The sequence below is a fragment of the Dermacentor variabilis genome, chromosome 5, assembly GCF_050947875.1.
Source record: "Dermacentor variabilis isolate Ectoservices chromosome 5, ASM5094787v1, whole genome shotgun sequence".
Taxonomy (NCBI): domain Eukaryota; kingdom Metazoa; phylum Arthropoda; class Arachnida; order Ixodida; family Ixodidae; genus Dermacentor; species Dermacentor variabilis.
The window spans coordinates 160,369,647-160,396,498 of NC_134572.1; the positions used below are offsets into that span (position 1 = coordinate 160,369,647).

General features: G+C 50.2%; 2 protein-coding genes across 3 annotated transcripts in view; both read right to left on the bottom strand.

Moving 5' to 3' along the window:
* Positions 1 to 26,852, bottom strand: part of LOC142583277 (angiotensin-converting enzyme-like) — a 246,195-nt gene that overhangs the window by 160,982 nt on the left and 58,361 nt on the right. The window lies entirely within an intron of this gene.
* The window catches only part of LOC142583278 (angiotensin-converting enzyme-like), an 80,224-nt gene that overhangs the window by 29,438 nt on the left and 23,934 nt on the right, over positions 1 to 26,852 (bottom strand). For both annotated transcript variants that reach the window (XM_075693684.1, XM_075693683.1), the window contains exons 6-7: positions 19,296 to 19,393; positions 16,753 to 16,922 (exon numbers count right to left, since the gene is read on the bottom strand). In XM_075693684.1, the coding sequence (XP_075549799.1) occupies positions 16,753 to 16,922; positions 19,296 to 19,393 (268 nt within the window). The remainder of the gene's footprint in view (positions 1 to 16,752; positions 16,923 to 19,295; positions 19,394 to 26,852) is intronic.

Consider the following 26,852-nt stretch of genomic DNA (forward strand, 5'->3'; position numbering starts at 1 on the left):
AAGAGCCCCCGGTTTGCTACCCTACACTGGGGTTGGGGGAAAGGGGAATAATAAAGAGGAAAAAATGGAGAGAGTAAGCACTCAGTGCGTGTGGGAGGGATACTATACACAGGGACACTATAAACGGCCTCTTAAGCAGGTGCGCTTCAAGTATTGCACTAGTGCAGAAATCGCTTCTCGTGGCAGTGACGGGTGTGGCCACGGTCCGAGTATCTTTGACTCGGTGAACGGTCGTGAGTCCGCTCGGTGTAAAGTTGACCGCAGAGAGAGGCGTGTACGTCATAGCGAGGGCAGCTACACAATAGGTGCTCGATGGTTTCCTCGCGCCTACAGTAGTTGCACATCGGGCTCTCGGCCATTCCCAAACGATAGGAGTTTGCGTTCGTGAATGCCACTCCCAGCCACAAGCGGCACAGCAAGGTTGTTTCGCCGCGGGAAAGGCTAGATGGCAGTTGTAGCCGTAGCGTGGGGTCTAGTTTATGTTCTCGGCAATTGAATGCACTTGACATCCAGAGATCTTGTGACCTTTTGTGTTCAAGTAGGCGAAGTTTCCTGGTAGCGTCCGACCTCACCAAAGGTGTTGAACGCGTCTGGGTATCTTCGTGGGCAGACCGGGCAGCCTTGTCAACGAGGTTGTAACCGACGATGCTGCAGTGAGCAGGAATCCATCGAAATATAATGTTGTGCCCTCTTTCCAGAGCATGCTGGTGCACTTCCCTGATGTCAGATATCATCTGCTCGTAAGTTCTTTGATGTAATGCAGATTTGATACTGTGAAGAGCTGCCTTAGAATCACAAAATACGACCCATTTCTCTGTTGGCTCTTTGGTGACGTACGTCACCGAGGTATGGAGAGCTTCAAGTTCTGCTGATGTAGATTCTGCCGATGTGTGACAGTTTGAATCTGACTGTAAGCTGCTTAGCTGGAACGATGAATGCGGCAGCTGAGCTGGTAGGTGAGGTCGAACCATCGGTATATATATATATATATATATATATATATATATATATATATATATATATATATATATATATATATATATATATATATATATATATATATATATATATATATATATATATTACAACGGGGGTGTTTGCCTAGCAGCACTAGTTCTAGGTTGTAGCGGTAGGCTTAAACAGGTCGGTACTATGGCGAAACGGGGAAGCCAGCAATTCTCGTTGTCTTCACTTTCACAAGCACTATGCCCACTGCCCAGTGCTCTTTCAAAACAATCACTCCCCGCCGAAAGAGGAGCCATGCTGGCGACCTAAGGTTAGGAGAATACAGGGGGTCATGGCACTGCTTGAGCCGGGAGACGTGGACAATTTCCTGGCCGCGACGACGCTGGTCGGAAGGCGCTTCCATTGGCTCGATAAGGTAGTTGACCGCGGATGTTTGTTTCAGTACCCGATGAGGACCGTGGTACTTGGAGAGCAGCTTGGAGGAAAGGCCTGGAGGGGTAGAGGGCATCCACAACCAGACCAGCGAGCCAGGAGCAAAGCACGTAGCCGTAGTGGATGAATCGTGGCGATGCTTTTGGCGCCACTGGTCCTGGGATGTGAACGAACGAGCGAGCTGGCGACATTCCTCAGCGTAAGCAGCCGCTCTAGAAACAGTCGTCCACTCCGAAACATCCGGCCGGTAAGGTAAAATCGAGTCCATAGTACATGAAGGTTCGTGTCCGTAAAAGAGAACGAAAAGGGAGAACCCAGTGGTGCTCTACGTGGCGGTATTGTAAGCGTAGGTGACGAAAGGCCGAATGCGATCCCAATTCGAGTGGTCAGATGAAATATACATGGACAACATGTCGCCAAGGGTGCGGTTGAAACTGTGCTTCCATTAGTTTGAGGATGATATGCCGTGGTAGTGCGGTGAATGATGCGGCACTCCTTTAGTAATGCTGAAATGACGTGGGAGAGGAATACGCGACCACGGTCGCTCAGTAATTCTCGAGATGCTCCATGGGGTAAAATCAGGTGTTCAAGGATAAAACTGGCGACGTCTTTTGCTGTGGCTGATGCAAGGGCTGATGTTTCAGCGTGCCGCGTAAGGTGATCGATAGCAACAATAACCCAGCGGTTGCCGCTTGGAGTGTTGGGAAGCGGACCGTATAAGTCAATGTCGACGCGGTCGAACGTGCGCGCGGGGCATGGTAAAGGTTGCAAGGGGCCGGTGGCATGTTGAGGTGGCGTCTTACGTCGTTGGCATATGAGGCATGACCGGACATACTGGCGAACGAAACTGTACATACGGTACATACCGTGCCAGTAGTACCGAAGCTGGAGGCGAGAGTGTGTCACCGGCGTCACCGCATTGTAGGTCGTCGTGGAACATAGCGCAGATGTCGGAGCGGAGGTGTCGGGGTATAACAAGCAACCACTTGCGGCCGCTCGATTTGTAGTTCGGTCGGTACAGCAAGTTATCCCGAATGATGAAGTGCGCGGCTTGACGACGGAGCGTCCGAGAGATGGCGCTGGCGACTGTCTAGACAGGAAGTCAACAAGCGAAGAAATCCATGGGTCCTTGCGCTGCTCAGATGGCATGTCGGAAATATTGAGGGCGAAGGCAACGCAGGTGGAAATAGACGAGTGGACAAGACCAGAGGGCAGCGGTGACTGGGATAGAGCGTCTGCGTCTGAATGCTTTCGGCCTAAGCGATAAACAACACGGATGTCGTACTCTTGTAGGCGCAATGCCCAACGGGCGAGCCGACCAGTTGGATCTTTTAGTGAAGATAACCAGCATAGGGCATGATGGTCGGTCACGATGTCAAATGGACGCCCGTACACATAAGGCAGAAATTTTCCTATAGCCCAAATGATGGCCAGACATTCCTTCTCAGTAACCGAGTAGTTCGCTTCGGCTTTGGTAAGGGTGCGGCTGGCATACGCGACGACGTACTCTTCGAAGCCGTCCTTGCGTTGTGCAAGAACAGCGCCGAGCCCGACACCGCTAGCGTCTGTATGGATCTCAGTTGGAGCAGAGGGATCGAAGTGTCGCAGTACTGGACGTGAGGTGAGAACACGTCGCAGTTCTTGGAATGCGTCATCCCACGCCCTGGTCCAGGCTGACAGGTCAGAACTTCCAGTGAGAAGCTGTGTCAAGGGGGCGATGATAGAGGCAAAATTACGGACGAAGCGTCGGAAATATGAGCAAAGGTCGATGAAGCTGCGAAGCCCTTTCATGGTGGTTGGTTTAGGAAACTCGGATACGGCGCTAAGTGTCGTGGGGTCCGAGGATACCGTCCTTTGAAACTACGTGGCCAAGAATAGTAACCGTACGAGCGCCGAAGTGGCATTTCTTCAGATTTAGTTGCAGGCCTGCAGTGGAGAGGCACGCAAAGACTTGATTAAGGCGGCTGACGTGCGACGCAAAGTCGGTGGAAAAAAACACAATGTCATCTAAATAACAGAGGCACGTTTTCCACTTCAGCCCTCGAAGAACGGTGTCCATCATTCACTCGAATGTGGAAGGCGCGTTGCAGAGGCCGAACGGCATGACGGTAAATTCATATAGCCCATCAGGTGTTACAAAAGCTTTCTTTTGGCGATCGGCCTCGGCCATTGGCACTTGCCAGTACCCGGAGCGCAGATCCAGTGAGGGAAAGAATTCCGCTCCCTGCAGACTGTCCAAGGCATCGTCGATGCGCGGCAGAGGATGGACATCTTTGCGAGTTATTCTGTTACGGCGGTGATAGTCGACGCAGAACCGAATGGAGCCATCTTTTTTTTTAAAGAGGTCAACCGGAGATGCCCATGGACTGTTAGAGGGCTGGATGATGCCACGCTCCAGCATGTCGTCAACGTGCTGGTCGATGATACGGCGTTGAGCAGCCGACACACGATGTAGACGCTGGTGCAATGGTGTTTGTTGACCGGTGTCGATACGGTGAACGACTGCGGACGCTCGACCCAAGGATGGTCGGTCAACGTCAAATGAGGCACGAAAACGTTGAAGGAGCTTGATGATTTCTGTGTGCTGCGCAGGTGTGAGTTCTGCGTCGACGGCACAAGCGAAGACGTCTACAGGGGCATCAGTCGCGGTGGGAGGAGTGACGGCACAAATCGGAAGTGATTCCGTATCACCAAACATGTTGGCCGAGAGAACGCAATCGAAAGGTTCAGAGTACCCAGGCACTCGCCGCGGAGTAGGGAAGATGGGCAGGCGGACGGATTGCACACGTAAAGGGAAGCAGAACCTTCGCAAAAAGTGACCACAGCAAACGGAAGCAGAAAGTTCCGGCGGCGCGCACAAGTGGCCGACGGCGTAAACAGAACAGATGAGTTCGCAGCAGAGTTACATAACACTGGGACCAGAGCGGCGAAGAAAGGTTCGATATTGATGTCAGAGGTGGCAACACCTTTAGGAGAATAATGGTCGTCAGGGTCAAAGCACGGTACTGATAACGTAAGTTCGGCACGAGCGCAGTCGATAAGAGCTTGATTGACAGATAGGAAATTCCATCCTAGGATAACGTCGTGCGAGGAACGGGGAAGGACGAAAAATTTGATAACATACATAACGCTTTCAATGACTACCCGGGCTGTGCACGACGCTTAAGGCTGAATGCGATGCGAAGTTGCCGTGCACAGAGAAAGAGAGGTAAGGAGAATGGTCACTTTGTTCAAATTGAGGCACAGCTTTTCACTAATAATAGAAACGGCGGCTCCGGTGTCGATAAGTGCGTGTACGGTGACGCCGTATACGGACAGTTCAATTTCGTTCGCCGGGGCAGAATGAGGCCTTGAAATTTTCGACGTAAACGCAGTTCTTGCCTCTGGAACTTCGACTGTTAGTTTTCCTCTCGGGCTGGGCTGGGTCGGCGAACCATCGGCGAAATGGATCGGCGACGTGGGGAAGGCGACCGGCGTGAATCGAAGGGGTGGCGACTGTAGGACGAGTCCGGCGGAAGGTTAGGTGGGTCCTGACGCGGAAGTCGAGCAGGCCTGTAGCTTGAGGCGCCCACACCGTCATCTAAACTGTGGCTGCGACGGCGGCAGAATCGTGCTACGTGCCCTGGAAAATGGCGGTAATAGCATATTGGCCGGTTATCAGGTGTACGCCACGGGTTGACAACAGGGGTTCCAGCGGCCGAGTAAGGGACGGCAATCAGACGCGAAGGTGGCGGCGGCACATGGAAGGTGCCGGTGGTCCAGTAGGCATCAGGAGCCGGAGGAGCGTAAGGCCGGGCGACAACGTCAGCTTAAGTTAGCGGTCCGGCTGCAGGCTGCGGAGGAGGGGCAGACTGTAGCGCCGCGGCAACTTGCGTCTAAATGACGTGACGAAGTGAAGGAGCCAAGGTTGTCGACGGCTCGGGTGCGCTATTCGCCAGAGAGAGCTGGCGTGCGACTTCCTGACGGATGAACTGCTTTATCTCTAGCATTAAAACAGAGATGTCGGGAGCGTCGCGGCCGAAATCCAACGGAGATAGATCCGCGGAGTCCTGCTGAGCAGCGCGTGTTGATGCACGCTGCTTGCGCAGCTCGTCGTACTGCTGACAGAGCTGTACGACCTCGGCAATCTTCCGGGGACTCTTCGCGATGAGCATCTGGAAGGCATGGTCATCGATGCCTTTCACGACGTGCTTGATCTCGTCCGCTTCATCCATAGATGTGTTGACGCGCTTGCAAAGCGAGAGCACGTCTTCAATATAACTAGTGAAGGTCTCGTCCAGGCGCTGAATCCGGCCACGCAAGCGCTGCTCAGCGCGAAGCCGGCGAACGGCGGGATGGCCGAACACCTCTGCCAATGTTGTCGTAAAAGCCGGCCAGGTGGTAAAATCGGCTTCATGATTGTGGAACCATAGGTTTGCCACGTCAGTCAAGTAAAAGATGACATTTGTGAGCTTGGCGCGGTCGTCCCACTTGTTACAGGCGCTTACACGGTCACATTCGGCGAGCCAGTCTTCCACGTCGTGGTCATCTGTGCCGCTAAATATGGCAGGATGGCACTGCCGGATGACAACAGAGCAAACGATGGGCGGGGGCGCGGGAGCAGCAGCCTGGGACGGTCCCGATTCATCCATTGAAAGAGCTGGTGGTAGCGTCCGACTGCGGAGTTCCAGGATGTCGAAGAGAAACCCAGCAGCTCCACCAAATACAACGGGGTTGTTTGCCTAGCAGCACTAGTTCTAGGTTGTAGCGGTAGGCTTAAACAGGTCGGTACTTTGGCAAAACGAAGAAGCCACCAGTTCTCGTTGTCTTCACTTTCACAAGCACTACGCCCACTGCCCAGTGCCTTCAGAACAATATATATATATATATATATATATATATATATATATATATATATATATATATATATATATATATAGTCACGAAAAGACAATAGACGATGTACCCGGCGTCGGCGAGGGAGGCGGTTGAACAAGATGGCGTGCAATAATTTAAGGCGGCGTCCTCAGCTTCTACCTCTTCTACTTCAGCGCCCGTCTCTTGCTGAGCGCGTGTTCCAGTCCCAACTTCTTTGTTTTTCAGCGCTGGCTCGTGACACCTGGCGGCATTACTCCCCCGCCAAAAGAAAGGCATCGACCCGATGCTTACTAAACTAGGAGGAGGAAGTGTGGAATTCATATGATATCGGATTGGCGTCGCCTTAACGCGCGAAATACGGCTTGAGGCGAAGAACATGCACTATCTCTGAGCGGTGCTGTCCACGCCGAAGCGACGCGGCACCGTCGGGAATGACTTCATAGTTCACTTCACTAACGCTGCGTATCACTTTGTAGGGCCCAAAGTATCTACTAAGGAGCTTCTCAGACAACCCCTGGCGACGGACTGGAGTCCACACCCAGACTTGGTCACCTGGCTGGTACTCGACGTGCCGATGTCGAAGGTTGTAGCGTCGTGCGTCTGTACTCTGTTGCTTCGCGATGTGTATGCGCGCGAGTTGGCGAGCTTCCTCTGCGTGTTGAGTAAGTTGCTCGGCATCGGCAGTAAGTGATGCGTCGGTGTCGTGCGGGAGCATAGCGTCTAGCGTGGTCTGGACCTCGCGCCCGTAGACAAGACGGAACGGTGTGAAGCGTGTGGTTTCCTGAATGGCGGTGTTGTACGCGAATGTAACGTACGGCAGGACTTGATCCCATGTTTTATGCTGGACGTCCACATACATAGACAGCATGTCAGCTATGGTTTTGTTTAGCCGTTCCGTCAGTCCGTTGGTCTGCGGATGATAGGCAGTCGCCTTGCGATGCTGCGTGCAGCTCAGCTCGAATATGTCCTCTATAAGTTGGGCTGTAAAGACAGTGCCTCTGTCGGTGATGACATGTGAGGGGGCACCATGTCTGAGGACTATGTGCTCGATAAAGAACTGGGCAACTTCGTAGGCCGTGGCACGTTGTACAGCTTTCGTCTCGGCGTAGCGTGTTAGATAGTCCGTGGCGACTATAATCCACTTGTTTCCGCTGGCTGACAAGGGAAAGGGTCCCAGAAGATCCATGCCGATTTGATCAAACGGCGCGCGAGCTGGTGCGATGGGTTGGAGTAACCCCCCGGGCTTCAAAGACGGCGACTTCCTGCGTTGACACTCCCGGCAGCTTTGCACGTAACGCTTCACCGTGGTAGAAAGTCTGGGCCAGTAGTACGTCTGGCGTACTCGTGCAAGAGTGCGTGAAAATCCCAAGTGTCCAGACGTGGGCTCATCATGGCAGGCTAGGAGAATGTCATCACGAAGGGCGGCAGGTATTACCAATAGATACTCTTTGTCGGTGGCACTCGAGTTTTTCTTGTAGAGGACGCCCTGTCGGAGGCAGAAGGTCGAGAGACTGCGAGAAATATGTCGTGGGATTGTAGCATTCTTGCCTTCTAGATGATCGATGAGAGGGCGTATTTCGGCGTCCTCGCGCTGCCGTATGATCAAGTCTGATGCGGTGAGGGCCCCAAGGAATGCGCCGTCTTCGTCCATGTCCTTATCGCAAGTTTTGACGGGAGCGCGCGACAACGTGTCGGCATCTTCGTGTTTTCGGCCCGATTTGTAGACGATGGTAACATCAAACTCCTGCAGACGGAGACTCCATCGAGCAAGTCGCCCGGACGGGTCTCGTAAGTTGGCTAACCAACACAGGGAATGGTGGTCTGTCACCACCTTGAAAGGGCGACCGTAGAGATAAGGCCGAAATTTCATGATGGCCCACACAACCGCTAGACACTCTTTCTCGGAGGTGGAGTAGTTGATTTCGGCGCGTGAAAGGGTGCGACTGGCGTAAGCGATGACTCGCTCGACGCCTTCCTGGTGTCGAATGAGTACAGCGCCAAGACCGATGTTGCTGGCATCGGTATGCACCTCGGTGTCAGCGTCCTCGTCAAAGTGAGCGAGGACAGGTGATTCCTGCAGGCGTTGCCGTAACTCGGTGAAAGCTGCGTCCTGCTCATCCGCCCAAACAAAGGGTGTGTCTTCTCGCGTTAGGCGTATGAGTGGTTCAGCGATGCGCGAGAAATTGACGATGAAGCGACGATAGTACGCACACAGACCGAGAAAGCGGCGTACTGCTTTCTTGTCACGAGGAGTCGGAAAAGCAGCAACAGCAGATGTTTTGTCTGGGTCAGGCTGGACGCCGTCGGCGTTCACGACATGCCCGAGGAACTTCAGCTCTTCGTAACCGAAGTGACACTTTTCTGGCTTTAGTGTGAGATTAGCGGAGCGGAGCGCCTCAAGTACCGCCTCTAAACGCTTCAGATGTTCTTCGAAGGTCGCCGCAAACACGACGACGTCATCTAAGTATACTAAACAGCAGTGCCACTTCAGACCCGTCAGAACAGTGTCCATCATTCGCTGGAATGTGGCCGGTGCAGAACACAGGCCAAATGGAAGTACTTTAAATTCGTACAGTCCATCTGGGGTAACAAAGGCAGTTTTTTCGCGATCTCGTTCGTCAACTTCGATTTGCCAATATCCGCTCTTCAGATCTATGGATGAAAAATATCTGGTTCGCCGGAGTCGATCTAACGAATCATCGATCCGCGGAAGCGGATAAACGTCTTTTTTTGTGACGTTGTTCAACTTTCTATAGTCAATGCAGAACCTAAGCGTGCCGTCTTTCTTTTTGACGAGGACCACCGGCGATGACCAAGGGCTTTGGGATGGTTGTATGACGAGAAATTGTCGTATGGGACGAGCATCGTCATACGTGATTATTCGGTGTCTCGTGATGGACGTCTGGCGTACCTGAGAAGAAGATGCGAAGCACTCCTTGAACCGAAGGAGCAACTCACGCAGCGCTTTCTGCTTTTCCTCCGAAAGGTCTGAATTGATGTCGATATTGCTGAGTGTCTGAGCTGGGTTCTCCTTCGTCACAGACGCACAGCATTCAGCAACGTCTGCTATGGGCTCAGCGAAAGCAATAGTAGTACGACGAAATAGGTGCCGATGTTCCTGGCTGAAATTAGTCACGAGGAGCGCCGAAAGTCCACCTCGAAGCATAATCAGACTGCGGGCTGCACATACACCGTGTGTCAGCATAAGGGAGGAATTGCCCTCTGCAACAGCTTCGCCGTCACGCAGATCGTCGCATACGACCATTACCATGACACTTGCGCGTGGTGGTACAGTTACACTGTCGGCGTAAACTCGAAGCGCGTTACGTCGGCAGTTTTCGCGGTTGTTCGCTGCTCTTTCTGTCGAAAAAGTCACTGTGCGCTCCCGGAGGTCTATAATTGCACCATACTCTCGCAGAAAGTCGACGCCCAAGATAAGGTCCCGAGAACAATCGCGGAGTATAAGGCAGCTGGCAGGAAACGTGGACCCACGAATTTGAACTCTGACTGTGCACATGCCCAACGGTGTGACGACATGCCCGCCAGCAGTACGAATTTGCGCTCCAGACCAAGGCGTGATAACTTTTCTAAGTTCCGTCGCTAGTTTTCCGCACAAGATTGAGTAGTCAGCCCCCGTGACCAATAAAGCACTAACGTGGCGGCCGTCGAGCACAACAGGTATGTCGAGCGAGAGTCTGTCGCTGAGTTCGGCTGCTGTCGTCGTTGAATCGTGCTGAATAGACCGTGCTAGCGTCGATGGGAGGTCTTCGGAAGGGCGATTATCAGCGGCCTCGCCCCCGAAGGTCGCTGTTCTTAGTTTCCCCGGCGAGGGCTTGGCGATCGTCCCTGCGCTGCCATTGGAGGGCTTCTAGGAGCGGGGGAAGAACGCCTGGGGGACGGCGAGCGCGACTGCCGCCGCGGGAACAGTGGCATACTCTGCTGGGTCAAGTATTCTTCAATCGCCCTAGGCTTTTCACCATATCTGGGCCCTGGTGAATCCGCGGCAAAACCTTGCAGTCCGAGACGGCGGTATTGGCACTCGCGGTATATGTGACCGGCTTCTCCACAATGATAGCACAGAGGCCTTCTGTCCGGGGTACGCCAGACGTCAGATTTCCTTTGGGGTGGGCGACGATCCTCCATACGTTGGATTGGTTGCACAGATGGGAGCGGCGGGACGTATGACGCGGCGTAAGACGTGGCGGGGTCGAAATGGGTCGGAGCTTGGACAGGGACTCGCCTCAAAACTTCCGCATACGACGGCCGCTGCAACGGTGCTGTCACAGGCGGCGCATTGTTGGTAGGAACGGGACACTGGATCGCTTGCTGCACTTCGTTCCTCACAAGGGCAGAAATGGAACCTAGCGTGGGCTGAGGCGGGCAGGTGAGCCGTTGAAGCTCCTCACGCACCACAGAGCGGATAAGATCTCGGAGTACGTCCACGTTTCCAAAGGCAATCGCGTCCGTCAGTGAAGCAGCGTTCGCGTGCCTGTCATACGGAGCTGAGCGCTGGTCCGAAGGTGAAGTTGGGTTCAATTGCCTGTCATAGAAAGTTGAGCGGTGGTGTAACATCTTTTCCATCGTGGTGGCTTCAGTTAAGAATTCAGCCACGGTCTTCGGCGGGCTTCGAACAAGGCCAGCAAATAGCTGTCCCTTAACTCCCCGCATTAGATGGCGCAGCTTCTTTTCCTCGGACATGGTTGGGTCCACCCGACGGAAGAGGCGCGTCATATCCTCGACGTACGACGTCACGCTCTCGTTCGGCAGATGAATGCGGGATTGGAGCGCCCGTTCGGCTCGTTCGCGGCGATCAGCATTGGTGTAGGTATCCAGCAAGGCACGACGGAAATCAAGCCACGATTTGATGAGCCCTTCTCGGTTCTCGTACCAAGTGCGGGCACCGTCCTCCAAGCTGAAGTAGACGTTCCTTAACTTCGCCACGTCGCTCCATTCATTTATCTCGGCAACGCGCTCAAACTGGACCAACCAGTCTTCTACATCCTCGAAGATATCTCCGTGGAACACATTCGGCACTCGGAGATTCTGCAGCAGATACTGCGTTGCCGTTGTGGCCGTACCTTGCCTAATGGTCGGTAGGGACGTCGACGTTCCTTCCATACCGGTGTGTGGTGGCGTCGATGTTGTCGCGGAGAGATGATCAAGCTCCGGAGGCAATCCTCGGATTCTCCTGCTTGCCCGGTGAACAGGGGTGTCCACTAGGATAGGGCTGGTACTCCTGCTACCAGGAGGGGTTTGTGGCATCGGATAAACCGTACCCAGCACCTCCACCAGTTTTGTCACGAAAAGACAATAGACGATGTACCCGGCGTCGGCGAGGGAGGCGGTTGAACAAGATGGCGTGCAATAATTTAAGGCGGCGTCCTCAGCTTCTACCTCTTCTACTTCAGCGCCCGTCTCTTGCTGAGCGCGTGTTCCAGTCCCAACTTCTTTGTTTTTCAGCGCTGGCTCGTGACACCTGGCGGCAATATATATATATATCGTCATGAAACGTCTGGTGCAGTTATAGGAGCGTAAGTTGCTTCAGAGCCGGCGATGGATGATTGGACTTTTTACTAATATCAGGAACAGAAAAATTCACTTGAGGCCGTCGGAGGCACCACAGGAGAGATGAAGGCTTCGCCGCCGGTGTAAAAGATGGCGGTATGGACTCTTGATGAGCGCTAATCGCTATTGAAAAGGTCGCTTGAGGTCTCTCGGCTGGTAGGGAGGCCAGATAATGGTCGGGGATTCTTGACAGATAGCAAATGTGCGCTCTGAGAGAGTCGACAGCTAGATCTGTCTGGATCATATAGTGTCCAGCGATGGCAATTGTTGCTGCCGTTGAGGTGCACCGAGGCAGCCCTAAACACATGCATAGCGCTTGACCTTGTATGCTCTCCAAAGCGCAAAAGTTCGTCTTGCATGCATTTGAATATACTGGTAGACAGTAACGTAGAAGTCCGAGAAACAGTACCCTGTATAGCTACATCATAGGATGGACTGGTGTTCCCCATTTTTTCCCGCGCAGAAATTTGAAGACCTGAGCAATGGCAACTAAATTCTTCAGATTGACGCAGTGAGGGCTCCACGAGAGGCTGCGGTCAATGATTGCACCCAGAAAGCGATGCGTCTTAACATAGGATACAGCGTGACAATTGATTACAACAGGATACAGTGACATTTGTTTGCGCGTAAAGCCAACCAATGCGCACTTTTCAGTAGACACACTGAGGCCTTGTTCTCGGAGATAAGACGCCGTCACGGTTGCCACCCGCTGAAGCGTGGCTCGTACCTGAGGGAAAGTCACCGCAGAGCCGCAGAGGCCCAGATGCAAATGTCGTCGGCGTATATTGAGACATGAACTGTCTGCGGTAGGTACTCAGCTAGTCCTACCAGGTCAAGGTTGAACAAAATAGGGCTCAACACTCCACCCTGCGGCACACCACGGCAGATGTAATGTTCTGAAGTTGGGCCGTCTTCGGTCTGTAAGAAGAAACACCTCTCAGTCAAATAGCCCCGAATCCATTGATACATACAGCCACCAACTCCAACAGCCTCAAGTGAGTTCAGTATGGCCTCATGGGCGACGTTGTCGTATGCTCCTTTTATACCTAGAAAATGTGCCACTGATAGGCGCTTGAGGCTTTTTTTTTATTTTGTACCCAGGTTACGATTTCAATGACGTCGTCGATGGACGAGTGAGCTCGATGAAAGCCCGTCATGGCGTCCGGATAGATGTTGAATCGCTCTAGGTACCATTCCGAGCGAGCAAGAATCATTCTTTCCATCACTTTGCCAACGCAGCTCGAAAGCGCAGTCGGTCGATATGATGAAAGTGGAAGCGAGACTTTCCAGGTTTCAAAATGGGGATCAAGCAGCTTGATTTCCATTGTTTCGGAATGGCGCCGTTCTGTCAAGACTCATGGTAGTAGTTGAGCAGCTCATCATGTGCGTCATGTCCAAGGTGGCATAGGGCAGCATACGTGATGCCATCAGGTCCTGGTGACGAAAAACGCCTGCAGGTCGCCAACGCAGCATCGAGCTCTTCAAGTGAAAATAGTACGTTCATTTCTGGTACACGTGCCTCAGGGACGTCATTCAGTGCTCCGTCAGTAATTATGGTCACAGACCAAGCAACCCGTACACAGAACTCTTGAGCCACTTGAAGTTCCGAGCGGAGTTGGTAGAGGGCCAGAGCAGCAAAGGACTCCCTTTGATGCGGAGAGGAGCGAAGACCCCTAATCGTTCTCTATATGTGCGAGAGCGATTATCTGGGATCAAGCGACTGACAGAAAGTTTTCCATGGCTTGTCTTCCAATTTATCCATACGACGCTGGACCTTCTTTTGTATGTGTCGTGAAGCCCTCAGATCCAAAACGGACTTCGTGCGCCGATACCTCCTTTCCGCCTGTCGGCGTGCCGCACGCAGCCTCTCCAGTTCCATGTCCAAGTCTGTCCGCCTTGCTGACCTTGTAAGGGAGCAGATGGATGCTTTCAATGCCTTTGCGATTGCATCTTCGATAGTGTGTGAAAGGCATTCCCGACATGCGTCATCCATACCCTTCTTAAACTTTGACGAATCAACTGTACGCAAGACAGTAGAGGAGCGTTGCTCAACTCCTCTAACCTTTATGTATTTTGGAATGTGGTCGCTTCCGTGTGTTTCTATATCCGTTAACAATTAGACGCGCGAGGCAAAGCGCCGTTACACCAAAGTTAAGTCCAAGCAGCTACTGGAGGTCGTGCCTCGCAGAAATGTAGGGCTGCCGTCATTCACACAGCACAAATCATGCTCAGCAGCAAAGGAGGCAAGACTCCTGCCTTTGGAGTCAATTTTAGTGCTTCCCCATAGCTGGTGATGCGCGTTAAAGTCACCTGTGATAACCCAGGGGCCATTGTTTATTAGTAATACTTTCTTAAGTCGTTCGCCGTCAAAGTTACCTTCTTGGGATATGTAGGCTCCAATTAGTGTAAATGACACGGCCTTCTTTTGAACGTTCAGGCGGACATATTGGTTGTCGTCATGAGGCTCTACCGCGTTAGCGACATATGTAAAGTCCTTGCGGTTGTACATGGTTACTTCCGTGCTCGCACTGCATGTGGACGAGACGTAAGATTCGTAACCGGACCGTCTCAGTGGAGTTGATGTATTTGGTTCGCAAATTACCATTATGGGGAAGCGATTTGTAAAAATGAAGTGGTGAAAGTCTGATATACGGGTCCTTAGACCCCTGGCATTCCACTGAAAGATCGACGCACTTGTAACTTCAGTGCGGAAGGGGACTATTGGTCGAGCCAGGATGCCTAAACGATGCTAGCAAGCACTGGACTTAGTGCATCCAGTATTTGCAGAGCACTTCGAGCTGCTGGTGTTTACAGCTTCTTCAGTATGATGCGCATTGTATTAATTAGCGATTGCAGCATATCAGCTACCTGCCTGCCTTGGTCGCACAAATCACCGGCAGTAGATGCCGGGGGTGGTCCAGCAAAAGTTTGCTGTGATTCTTTTGGTGAATGCTGTCGTTTCGGTAGAGCCAGCCTAGATTCTGCAGATGTGGTCTTATAAGTGGCCTTGTTCTTCGCGGTCCTTTCCACAGGATCTGGCCTGGGCGGTAGAGGAGGAGGTGGTGTTGTAGGAAGTGGCATGCGCGTCGCAGAGGCAACAGTCTTCCTTGAGGAGCGCCGGCGACGGGAATGTCGCTTCCTGATTTTATCGGCGGCTTCGCGATGAGATGAGTGATCTCTCGCCATTTCCTTCAAGATGGCCATTTCCTTCTTACTATGTGGGCATTTCTTCGATGAAGCTTCATGTGACCCTCAAAGTCCGAACACTTCATTACGGTCACGCCACATTTATCTGCAGCGTGGGGCTCTCGGCGCAGCGGGGGCATGCTGCCCGATTTTCGCAGACGCTGCTCACGTGTCCCAGTTTCATGCACTTGCGGTACTGAAGAGGTTTCGCAATGAAAGGCCGCACTGCATGTCTTAATTGTCCCACCTTAACATGCGAGGGTATATATTTACCCTTGAATGCAATCTTCACGCAGCGTGAATTGCCTAGCCGCCTAACACCAACAATGACGTCATCATTGGCTGGCTTGATAAGAATCAGCAAGTCGTTATTAAGGACGGCGACGTCTACGTCGTAGATAACGCCGGTGACTACGTCAGATCCCAGAGGCATGTAAGAGCGCACCTGAATGCCATCGAGGTCCGTTACGCTGCGTAGACTGGTCATAGCAGCCGCATGCTGGACATCAACCGCCAGTAGATTTTTTCGGGTCTTCACTCGAATGTCCGATATTTCATTTGGCATCAGGGCTTCCAGTGACATCGAAACAGATTGCCTGTTAAGTAGCTTCATGTTGACGGTGGGAAGCAGGGTCACAAATATGATGGTATTGACGTCCGGCCTCTGCGTGTGTCTTACTGTTTGCGTGCTTGACGATGAGGACGTCCTGGTGTTCCTTCTCTTCGCTCTGTGGCTCTGCACAAGCTGGAAGTCGTCATCGGAAGTGTCCTCACTGCTAATAGAGTAAAAATGTGTGTCCTCGCTGTAGCTGTCGCTCTGCTGACCGATCCGCTTCCTGGAGGCTGCCGCCGCTGACGCCGCCGTCGCCGGCAGACGTCTACTTCCATCACGACCGAGCAGGCAGCGAGAACCAGCGGCTGAACCTAGATTTTCACAGAAATGAATCGGAGCTAGAAAGAACAGCGCTGTATGAAAAATACCTCGAAGAAAAAGGTTGGTATAATTGGGGGAGAATTGATCGATAGCTTATAGAAATGGTGTAACACTGCTGAAATCTAGACATGTGTGTGATGCGAACGTGATTGCAACGCCAAGGCGACGGCGATGAAATGATGATGAAAATATGAGACGATGGCTAATGCGTTGGCGTGCGATATACTTAAGGTCCTTCGTGACTCCTGACAGACAACAAAACCCCCATATCCTCTCCAGGTTTAATTTCGAAACGTAACACCCATTTTTTACCCCCCGAATTAAAAAAATATAAATCCAGATAACGAAGGACCCTAAATAAATTTTAGAGTTCAGCAGCTTCTCTTGCTTTCTTAATGTCTTGTGAGGCACTTTATTCTTGAGCAAATTGGGGTATTTACCTCTCTCTGTCTCTCTATCTTTCTCTCTCTGTCTCTCTATCTTTCTCTGGGGTATCTGCCATCGTATATGAACTGCCAGGACTGTTAGGTTAAAAATCCACTTATTTCATTCTGTCACAATTTTATTTGGTTATAGAGTGCCAATGTTGTTTTGTCGTAGGGATCGGCAGTGCAACGCGTTTTGAATGCGGAAAACAACGCACCTTTACATGTGTGAAATAAATATGCAAATCGCCGTAAGCATCAGAGAGCATGATTAGCACGCTAATGATTAGCTGAAGCTGTTGCTCGCATCACGTATATAGTGTAACTTGTACAGTAACTGCAACACGGACGCCCACTAAAAAGAAATGCGATATTTCTTGAATTTACCTGACATCGCCATTGGTGCAGAAATCCCAGGCAGAAGCGTGGCAGACAATTTCCTTGTCGTGCGGCTTAACGAATAGCGACTTCTCCCAAAAAGTCTTTGGCATTGCCGGAAGCCCTACAGACGTGAAGAACTCCTCCGCAAGTTTGTACATGTCGATAACTGACATATTCTGTGGGTTTAAATAGATGAACAGTTAAACTCCAATTAACGACGCTGATGGCACTCGAGACGAATTTCGTTAAATTGAAATCATCGTTAAATAAAAGTGCATGAAACACCCATTCATATAGCATAATAATTCATCAGCAAAGAAAAGTTGTTAGTATGTTTTGCGAGTTTTTTGCAGGACCGAGGAACGACGGACTAAGGCTGCACTGAGAAAACAACCAATGTTTCATGTCAGCTCCAGCAGAACAGCTGGCGCCACCTGGTACGCCGATGCTCAATTTACGACTCTATGACACAATGCAACAGGCAGTTTCATAAAAGCTAGACAGCCACTCTCGTACCAGCATGGTAGCACGTTTCCTGTAGCAATACCTCAATAAATTTTGAAGCATTCTTGAACGTGACAGGTTTCGGGGAACCTGTTTACCTACACTGCCCCCTCCCACACTCCCCGAACTTCGTTATATAGGGAGAGACATTCACTTAAGTTCATTGCTTCGAAGTTTAAACTCAGTAGGCTGTAGAGTAGGTGTTGGGTAGCTGAAAGCAGTTCGTTTAATCTAGACTTTTGTAACATCGGGTTTTGTTATTTTCACATTCTACTGTATTGTAAGCCTGTTGGTACGCACTCGCCTTGACACTAAGGTTGCGGCCGGATGACGCGGGGGGGGGGGGAGCGTACAACGAGCACGTGCCGTTCCCTCGCCTATGCTCCGCTGATTAAAGCGACGAGCGACAACATCCTCATGTCGCGACCCTGATTCGAAAAAATATCCTCGATGAGCCCATGTTTGACACGTTTCTGAGACCGCCATTTCAACGGCGTCACACACATGGAGTAAGAATTGGAACAATGAAATGGTGCTTTTCATGTGGATGAAAGCTCGATGTTAGTACTCCGCAGTTATTCTTCGCCTAGCTATGAAATAATTGTTTGTTGTTGAACAAATTCATCAGGATAACGTTTAAATCACTGAACGGGGAGGGAAACTTCATCTTGAACGTCGCGGGAATTAATATGATTACATGATCCCCCAAACATCCATTTAATTAAACGTGAGATTAGTCGCCTGTACAACATAAATAAATAACCTAAAATTAGACTGCTAAATTGAGCAAAATTGAGTTGTAAGCATAATTTTTGATGACCATTCAGAAGAATATCAGGTTTTCTTGAAGTTTAGCGACAATTCAACAAAGCCAAACAAACCACAAACGTTTTGTAGTGTGACACAACTAAGTAACTAATAACTAACTAATGAACCAACTAACAGAAACCGAAGTTTGGCAATAGAGACGCCGCACTGAGGAGTGATTACTGGCATTCTTTTTTTTCTTTTTTTTAATATAAAGCACAGGAGACCCCTGTTCTTGCACTCCGGTTTCATGATTATCCGGATGATGTTGCCCACTGTGCATTAAACAAAAAAAAAACATCCGAAAGGAGGCACGATTGCGCAATAAAATGTGACCAGCGATGCCGCACGCTTTGAGATGAAGGTGTCGTGTCGTACAATGTTATCGCATGTAGGTTCCGAAATGCACGCAAAGACAACCAGAAGACGAATGAGAAGTCGTTTGACAAGATGAAACGAATTAAGCATGCATTTCATACAGGATGCGTTTGGCTAGCCTCAGCCACGTCGTCATAGGCTGTCGCGGATTCGCAAATAATCCTCAGATGTGGTCCATGGGCGCGCGTGAAGGCTGCCGGTGGTACGACTCCGCTACAGCGATAAATAGACAAGCTGAAGAGCATGACGTCAATAAGATGGCGGCGACGTATACGTGTCGCATTTCGTGCAGGCAGTGAGTTATAATAGATAACAGACATGCTTTGTTGTCGCGGATTTTCTTTCAGCAGGCAAGAATAATAGTTGTAGGCAAGCTTTCAAACAGTTGCGTTTCAAATATTGTTGTTCAAAGCGGTGAACAACGAAGTAGAATAGCAGCGCATGCCGTCTTTTTTCTTTTTGAATCCCACGGTTTACCATATGGCATACTACTGTTAAATAAATCTGCGCAGCCCCTCTTCGTGAAGAAGCTTCATAAGCCTGTCACAAACACATTTTCTTCTCATTCATAAGTGGCCTGTGGAACATATCGTCCATAATTAGCTGTTCGTAGTCTGTGTGTTGGTCTGTCCGGAAGTCGGCACCTCTGACCACTTTTTCTCTTGTGCACTTCGTCCCTGCACTGTAAACCGATTTACAGCCTTAGAGCGCCCTTAAGAGTGCAAATCGATCTAAACTCATACACTTACAGCCATGCACTTACACTTACATACACTTACACTTAGAGACCATGCGCTTTCGCGCATGGTCTGGGTCACCAAGCATTTTAATTCTAACGCATGCTGTAAATGTGTACTCACGTTCTTTGACATAGCTGACGTCACATCTATTGCTTCCTTGTTGGGGAAAGGCTGTGTTGCTTCGTTCAAGGGCCCCCACTGCTGCGAGTGTATAGTGCCTGTAAATGTTTAATAAAAAGATGTTGTTTCCATGCCTAATTTGTCACTAAACGTGTCCTTTTGCGAAATCTAATGTATCCCTAAATCACATTAAACTGATAAAGCATTCTTCGAATGCTTTACTTTCATTCATTTGGCAAAGAAAAAGGATTTATCACGCCAGCAAGAAATCAAAGCCAGACTTTATTTTTGGTTATGATTTTGCTCTGAGGCCTCAGTTCCTAACATACAGTGACACGTGAGAGATTTAAATTTTTTTTTAGTGCGTCAGCATATGGAGTGTCACATTGCACAAAAAAAGTATATGTATCTGAAGTGTGAAAAGCTGGTGACGTGGTATAGTAGGTTACGTGTTGCATAATATATATAGTAGATGCATAGGTAGTTGTGAAACGAAGGGGCACACTTACGAAAATGGCATGTTTAATGGTTTAAGGTTGCGGCCGTGGCACGGCCTTCGTCAGAATAAACACAGATAAAATCGCGCAGCCGCTTTTATCGGCATGCGCACGTGGGCATAGTCAGCAGTACGTGCACGTATACATTTGCAAATAATAAAAAAGTGCAGCAGCAGGCATAACTTAGCACACTAGCTGATATGTATGAAGTATAAAAAATGGTGTCACGATGACTGTACACGAAGTCATAGAATGATGTCAATTGCGACGTGGCAAAACTAGGGACAAATAGACTTGGCATGCTTTATCAATTCTCTACAAGAACATACACATAAAAGTATGACAGAAAGGCACGACACTTTTCCTACGCTCTCGTTGATACCGGATGACACAGTGTCAAATTTATGAATGAGGAAGGATTCTCGTACTTCTCGACCACGGTGGTGCGATTTGAAGCCTGATTGTATTACTCTTACATTGATGTTGTCAGACGTATTACGTGGCAGTCGAACATGTTTAGATAATGGCAGGTGCGGCAAGCTGTTAGCGTGTGCTTTGTGGTTGTTGAATCGGATACGAAAATATGTTTCGGTCTGGCCGTCACAGTGATCGTCAATTTACTCGCCTCAACGATCTATTATACCCCTGTCAGACTTTGGCGGCTCGCTGACATTCGGGAAAGAAAATCGCCATTTGGAAGTGTTAAAAATGGTGGTTTAATCAGCAAGCATACTACATATCTTACATTCGTCAATGTTCGCAAAGGTGGCATCGTAGTTACGAGTACTCAGCATAAACTTCAGCGTGAATAAAATAATTCACTATAATAGCATTATCTTGATCGATGGTCAAGTGTCAAAACAGTCCAGTTTCGAATTCGAGAAGAACAGAGGAAAAATGCTGGTCTCCATTGATAATGGCAAGCAAATGCTCTCAGCATTTGAAATCACGAAGAGACAGAAAAAAAGTCAAAAGAAAGAATTATCCTCCACTTGACTACAAACACCAAACTACAAAAGGAAAAGCCATACAGGTTTCTCTTTTCACGCATGGCGAATTTTCGCGAAACAGATTTGCCGTATTCTGCGATCATGTGCTTCGAGTCGTCCATTAATTTGGCCTCGCTCTGCGTCGTCCGTTGCGCGACGTATGCTGCATGTGCGATTGAAAGCACGCGAAAGAAGCAGATGATCGCGGCTCGATTTGGCGCGCGCGAAGGAGAAAGCGGAGAACAAACGCGCCGTCTTCCGTCGCGCGAAAGGTCGTGGAGGGACGAGAGGGAGGTAGCAGGGGCGGTGTTCTGCTCCGGCAGCAACTACGCATTTCGCAACCAGGTTCAAGGGGAACTGATGATCGCGGCTCAATCTCGCGCGCCATATATGGAGCAAAGCGAGGGAGGCTTCCACTCCGCCGATGCGTACTTTGCATGGCCGCGCGCGGTCGCGCGCGCCGTATCTTGAAAGGGATCAGCAGAAGACTCATACCTTTATGCGCGCTGTGTTCTCGCCCGCTCTTTCGCTGAAGTGATAGACCGCACGAAGGTCACTTCGCTCCCTGCGGATGCCGCGCTTTACTCACCAACATCCAGCGTTTTGCAGCGAGTGTCCGCGCTCATCGAGTGTGATGTGTGCATCCTTGCTTGTGCTCGCTGACACCATGCTTGTTAATTCAGTTAGGAAGCGAATGTTCTCGAGTTCATATGGCCGATAAAACTTCTATCCTTACTTCGTACAGCTGTCTATAAATATGCCATCGCAATCGATGCTTCCGCCTCTGGGGCGAAGCTGCGATTATTGCGGTCCTGTTGCTAGTGCGCAGTTAATCTTTTGCTAGTAGGCCGAAGTACAAAAGTAAAACAGTTCCCACAGGCGTCGTCATCCCTGTAGTGCATGGCAGCAAATCGTGCACTCACAACTGCAGTGCCTGAAAGTCTGTTAGCGGTGAATCGTCATTGCGCCTAATTACTGCAGTTCTTGAAAACAAAAGACCGCGAATAATTTTTTGTCTTTCCGTGAACGTGTGGCTTTTTGCACATTTCTCGGCATATTCAGTTCATAGACACTGCTCCCGTGCTTGGGAAAGTTTCTGCGCGCTGCCGTTTGGGACCTTGTCCGTGCACTCTCTTGCTGCCCTATATAGCACCAGTACAAACGGAATAGTGCAATTACAATGTTGTTCTAAGTCATTACAGGGGTAAAAAAGCCGCCAAGTCGCTTGTGTAGCACACGATGATGATAATGATGATGAAATAAACTTTAATAAAAAGATAGAACCGGCGATCTTGTGTCAAGTGAGTGGCTCCCTTATCCCTCGATGTCATTGCCCACGGCTGTCCGCCTTGCTCGGCCCACCAGTCGTCACTGGTCATCCGGGTCAGCGCTGGCACGGTCGGTCTCTAGGGAAGCGCGCGCTTTCTTTCTTACGGCCTTCGCATTCGCCGCGGAAGCAATGGGAGTTTTTCTCCAAGAGTTACGCCTTTCGCCGCCGCCAGGGGCGCGACGACCCTACTGCTAGGTAGTGTTCCTGTATACAGGAACACTAACTGCTAGGGACCGCTCTCTGCCCGCCTGCTTCTGCGGCGGCGGGCGGTGATCGCCTGGTTTCCTGCTGTTTTTCCGCTGCTTCTTGTTCAACGATTCACCGAAACGAAAGAAAACAAAAAGCAAATGATTTATCTACATGTCAGCCAATAAGTTCACACGTGAACGTGAAGTTTTCGTAGAAAAATTCGAACCATAGAAACATCAAAGGTCCAATCACTCTCGTTCCTGAAAGGTATGGCAGGGAAATGACAGATGTTGTGGTCTGAAATGCCGAAGGTCGTATTTCGGTCAATTTCTTGCATGTCTCATAGTCCATGCCGAAGTTAAGTGCTGGTAGAGAATTTAGTTAATGCGAAGGTTAACGGAATGGTTTATGGTTAATGGGGGTTTAAAGGGAAGCTGAAACACTTTTCGAAAAAAATGAGTTCTCTGCGGCATTCTACAGTTTTGAGTCCCCTGAACACGAATATCTGGTTCAAAAAGGGCGGAAACAAACGCAAGCGGCTGTTTTTTCAAGAAAACGCGCACCAGCGCCTCAGGGCATCGCGCGAACGCCGCTATTGCCCGTGATTGGTCGGGGCCGCTGTGAGGTCATTGGCGGCAGTCGCCGGTCGGCGCCGCCGTTTCAGAGCGTAGCACGCTGTTCTGTTCTGGCTTCATAGCTGAGTTGTAAGCATTATGGAACGTTCTCGCTGTCTCGGACAGCTTGTATTTTCGCCGTACATGTTCGAACCGACAGCCGATACGGAAAACGATGGCGGCAACGGCGGCAACGACGATGCTGAATGTGCCAATAGCGAGAGTGATATGTGAACCTTCTCGCGCGTTGGAAATCTTAGTTTGGACGTATGTTTTATTGTTCATGTAGCTTGGTGGAAGAAAAGTAGGGAAACAACAAAAGACGGAGACGTACAAAAGCACTGTTCGCAATAGGGGATCAAAAAATTTGGGCGTGGTAGTTCATAGTGTTCTTTTTTTCTTTTATACTACCTAGGTAGGACATTAGGTAGTATAACGGCAAGAGCTTGGTGGTGCAACCCACCGCCCCGTTCCAAAGGGGACGCTCATAACATCCATCCATCCATTAATCCTCCGTCACATCATTGCACTCCCAAACCATACGATAGAGCATACTGGGTATTCTGCGGAGCTGACATTTGTATTCGTATAGTGTGGGATGTCTTTTGCGCAGTTATGTGGGCCTCTGGGAAGGAATTTGTTTGGAGTCTTGGTAGCTGCAAGGCTTCCTCACTTCTAAGCGTGGGATGAGGTGGCGGGTATTTCCTTCTGTCTGATCTGTAATGTCCTAGAATGTCTCTGTATCATTCTGGTATGGGCATCGGAGTGCGATCGCCTCTCGGGGGTAGCCGGTTAGCATGACCTCGGGCTGCCGCATCAGCGCACTATGTTCCCCGCAGAGGAATCGTGTCTAAGCGTCCACACGATATGAATGTCTGGTGGGTTGCATGGCTTGATTAGTATATTGAGTGACACTGTGGAGATACGGCATTTATGAAAATTTCTGCATGCTGCTTGCGAGCCTGTAAAAATTGTAACTTGTCCCTGAAAGGTTGCTGCAGCTAGCGAAATCGCTGCCTCCTCTGTCGAGTCGGTGTCGCTCAAAATGAATGTTGCTGCACTGAGCTCTTTTCCTGCTCTATCTGTGACGCTTACCGCGTGCGCCGTCTCGCTCGGGTATTGAGCGGCGTCAACGTATCTTGCTGAGGCATCTTTCTCGCCCGCCTTCTTGAGTGCTTCGATTCTTGCCTCTCGTATGCCCTTGTGGTAGATCGGGTGCATGTTGCGATGTACATTATCAACTGTAATACACTATCTCAGTTGGAGAGGAAGGCGTCTGTGTTTGTTGCATCGCTTGAGCTCTTCTCTGTATCCAAGTCGGCGAAGGGTTACTCTGTCAGGTTCCTTTAATTTGAGTCGCTCGATTTGGTTGACTCTGTAAGCTTCCGTTGACTCTTTCCAGGCGTTGTGAACAACCACTTGGAGTAGCTTCTCTGCGCCGAGAATTTTGCCGGGAGCCCCATCGCATGTTTATGTGCTTGGCGAAGGAGAATGTTCAACTTCTCCGCGTTCCTGAGTCCCAAATATGGAGTGCCGTAGATGATGCAGCTAGTGCCTAAAGTTTGTGTTATTTTTATGAAGTCGTCTTCCTTGAACCCGGGTCGTTTTCTTTCCCCTCGTTTTACCACATGTGTGACTTGAGTGATGGTACTTTGTAACTTCAGTAGTGTGGCCGGGCCGACCCCGTGCTTTTGTAGAACTAACCCCAGTACGCGCAGAGTATCAACCGATGGGATGATGGTGCCATTAAGCTCGACTTCAGAGTCGGGCGTTGAAGGCGGTGGTCAACCTCTCGTTCTTCTGTGCACCACAAGCAGTCCTGATTTTTCAGGGGCACATGACAGGCTGTATGCTTTGAGATATACCTCCCTGCAATCGACGCCTTCCTGTAAGGCTTCTCGTTGTTACCACGTAGAATCTCCTGTGACCCAAAATGCAATATCGTCTGCGTAAATGGCATATGAGTCGCGCGATACCGCAAAGTCTCTCAATTAGTTTCATCAGTGCAATGTTGGAAGGTAATGGATATACCCCTGATCCCTGAGGAGTGCACTTTGCGGAGACTGTAAATGTGCCACTGGATAGTCTTCCAGGGCCTACGGTTGCTGTTCGGAGAGGGAGAAAGTATTTGACGTAGTTGTAGACCCTTTTCTCGCAGTTGGTATCTTGCAGTTTCTTCAACATGGCATCATGAGACACATTGTTGAAGGCGCTTTTAACGTCAACGGCCAGAATAACACTCTGCTGGGTAGCACTGAGGTTGTCAATAATGCATTTTTGATAGAACGATACTTTGTGTCTGGCACGTACCCAGGGGGGGGGGGGGGGGCTCCCCCTGAATGTAAGGGCATAACCCTGCCACCTTCCCCGCCCACGCCCCCACTCCTTAGACACATTCCTAAAGCGCCGACAAATCAATCTATTCGGCGGTCAACATTTTGCTGCCTTTTACACCGAAAGCTGTATATGACTAACCTTCCACAGTTTTTTCGGCGTCCGTCAACAGAAAAAATCATCCTGTGGGCCGACCCTGGTGATAGTGCAGAAAGGGTCCAAGCTCAATCGCACATACTCCGTCGGGCTCAGGAACCTGTAGCGCGCTCTTCGGTATCTTCGAGATCTTCGGGATCGGCCCACGTATGGGGAGTGCTAAACGCCTGCTTCACCTCCGCCGCGGGTCGGTCTGATATTGCACTATCTTCGGGCCGACGCGCGGCGGAGTTGAAGACTTTTCGTTTGAGAGCGTTGACTGTCGTCAGCTTTCGCTGCCATTCCACCTTCACAGAGTGGAATCGTCAATTTTTCACTCCTTTTGGATGACGGTAGTTATCGACATTTCCTGGGGTGTGAGGGCCAGTTTTCTCATCGATTCGATGCCTTCGCGATTAACTCTAGATGAGTTCAGTTGTCCCAATCTATTAAACGTTCAGGCGAATCGCTGTTGCTTCGTTAGTTCAACCTTCTTTGTTTAGACTGCATGCGGGGACCAGGAAAGGGATTCGGTTTGTGGTCAGCTGGTCTGTATGTTCGCGGAACGTGTTCCGGCAGGAGAAAACGCCATTTGCGTTTAACCTTTCCTTTTGCTTCATTATTTCCTCGAGTGACGGCTCACCGCGGCGCTGGCAGATCTTCGGAACCATATACCCGGAATGTGGGTTAGATAAGGTGGAAAATAAAAAAAATGCGAAACAGCATCCATCATCAGACCCTGCAATAATCGTTAAACCCATAAGCAATATGACTGTCACCCGTTACCTCATCTGGCTTTTCCCTAATTGTACAGCACTTTTCGGGCAAAATTGGTTGCTGGAAACAAGAGTTGCAACGAGTTGAGAAATTAAGCGTTCTACTAAGGGAGAGGGAGGGAGGAAGAAGTCCCACCAAGCGGCCGCAGCTTCTTTGGTGAGATATTATTTTTTTTTCTTCGAAGAATCAGTGGTGTTGAGACTTTGTTGTTGTCCAGAGAGAACAGACATTCTGTGGTATACCTATGTGCTAAATATCACGCACAATATCGCGTGGTTTTGCTGCGCTCTGTAGCGTACCTACGCCTACCACGGCGGGAGGCAGCAAAGAACACCGGCACGAGCCATATGTCCGACAGCGCGTTCCTAGCGCTGTCGCCTAGGAACACCTGTTCGCCTGTTCCTAGGCGCTGTCGCCTAGGAACAGCGCGTTCCTACGCGCCTAATGTCATCAAGCCGGCGACGCTAGTTTTTAACGCTGCGCTACCTTACAGTGCACCTGAGAACCGGCATTCTCCATTTCAGAGAAGACAAACCAATGCCGCAACAAGTGCACTTGGGTTTAACGAGTCATCCAGTAGAATAATACCATGGTCCTGCTCTCAGATGCTACAGCTGCCAGAGATTTGGACATTTAGCGAAGAACTGCCGCAGTCTACGTCGCTGCAAGATATGCTCAGAAGACCACAACCA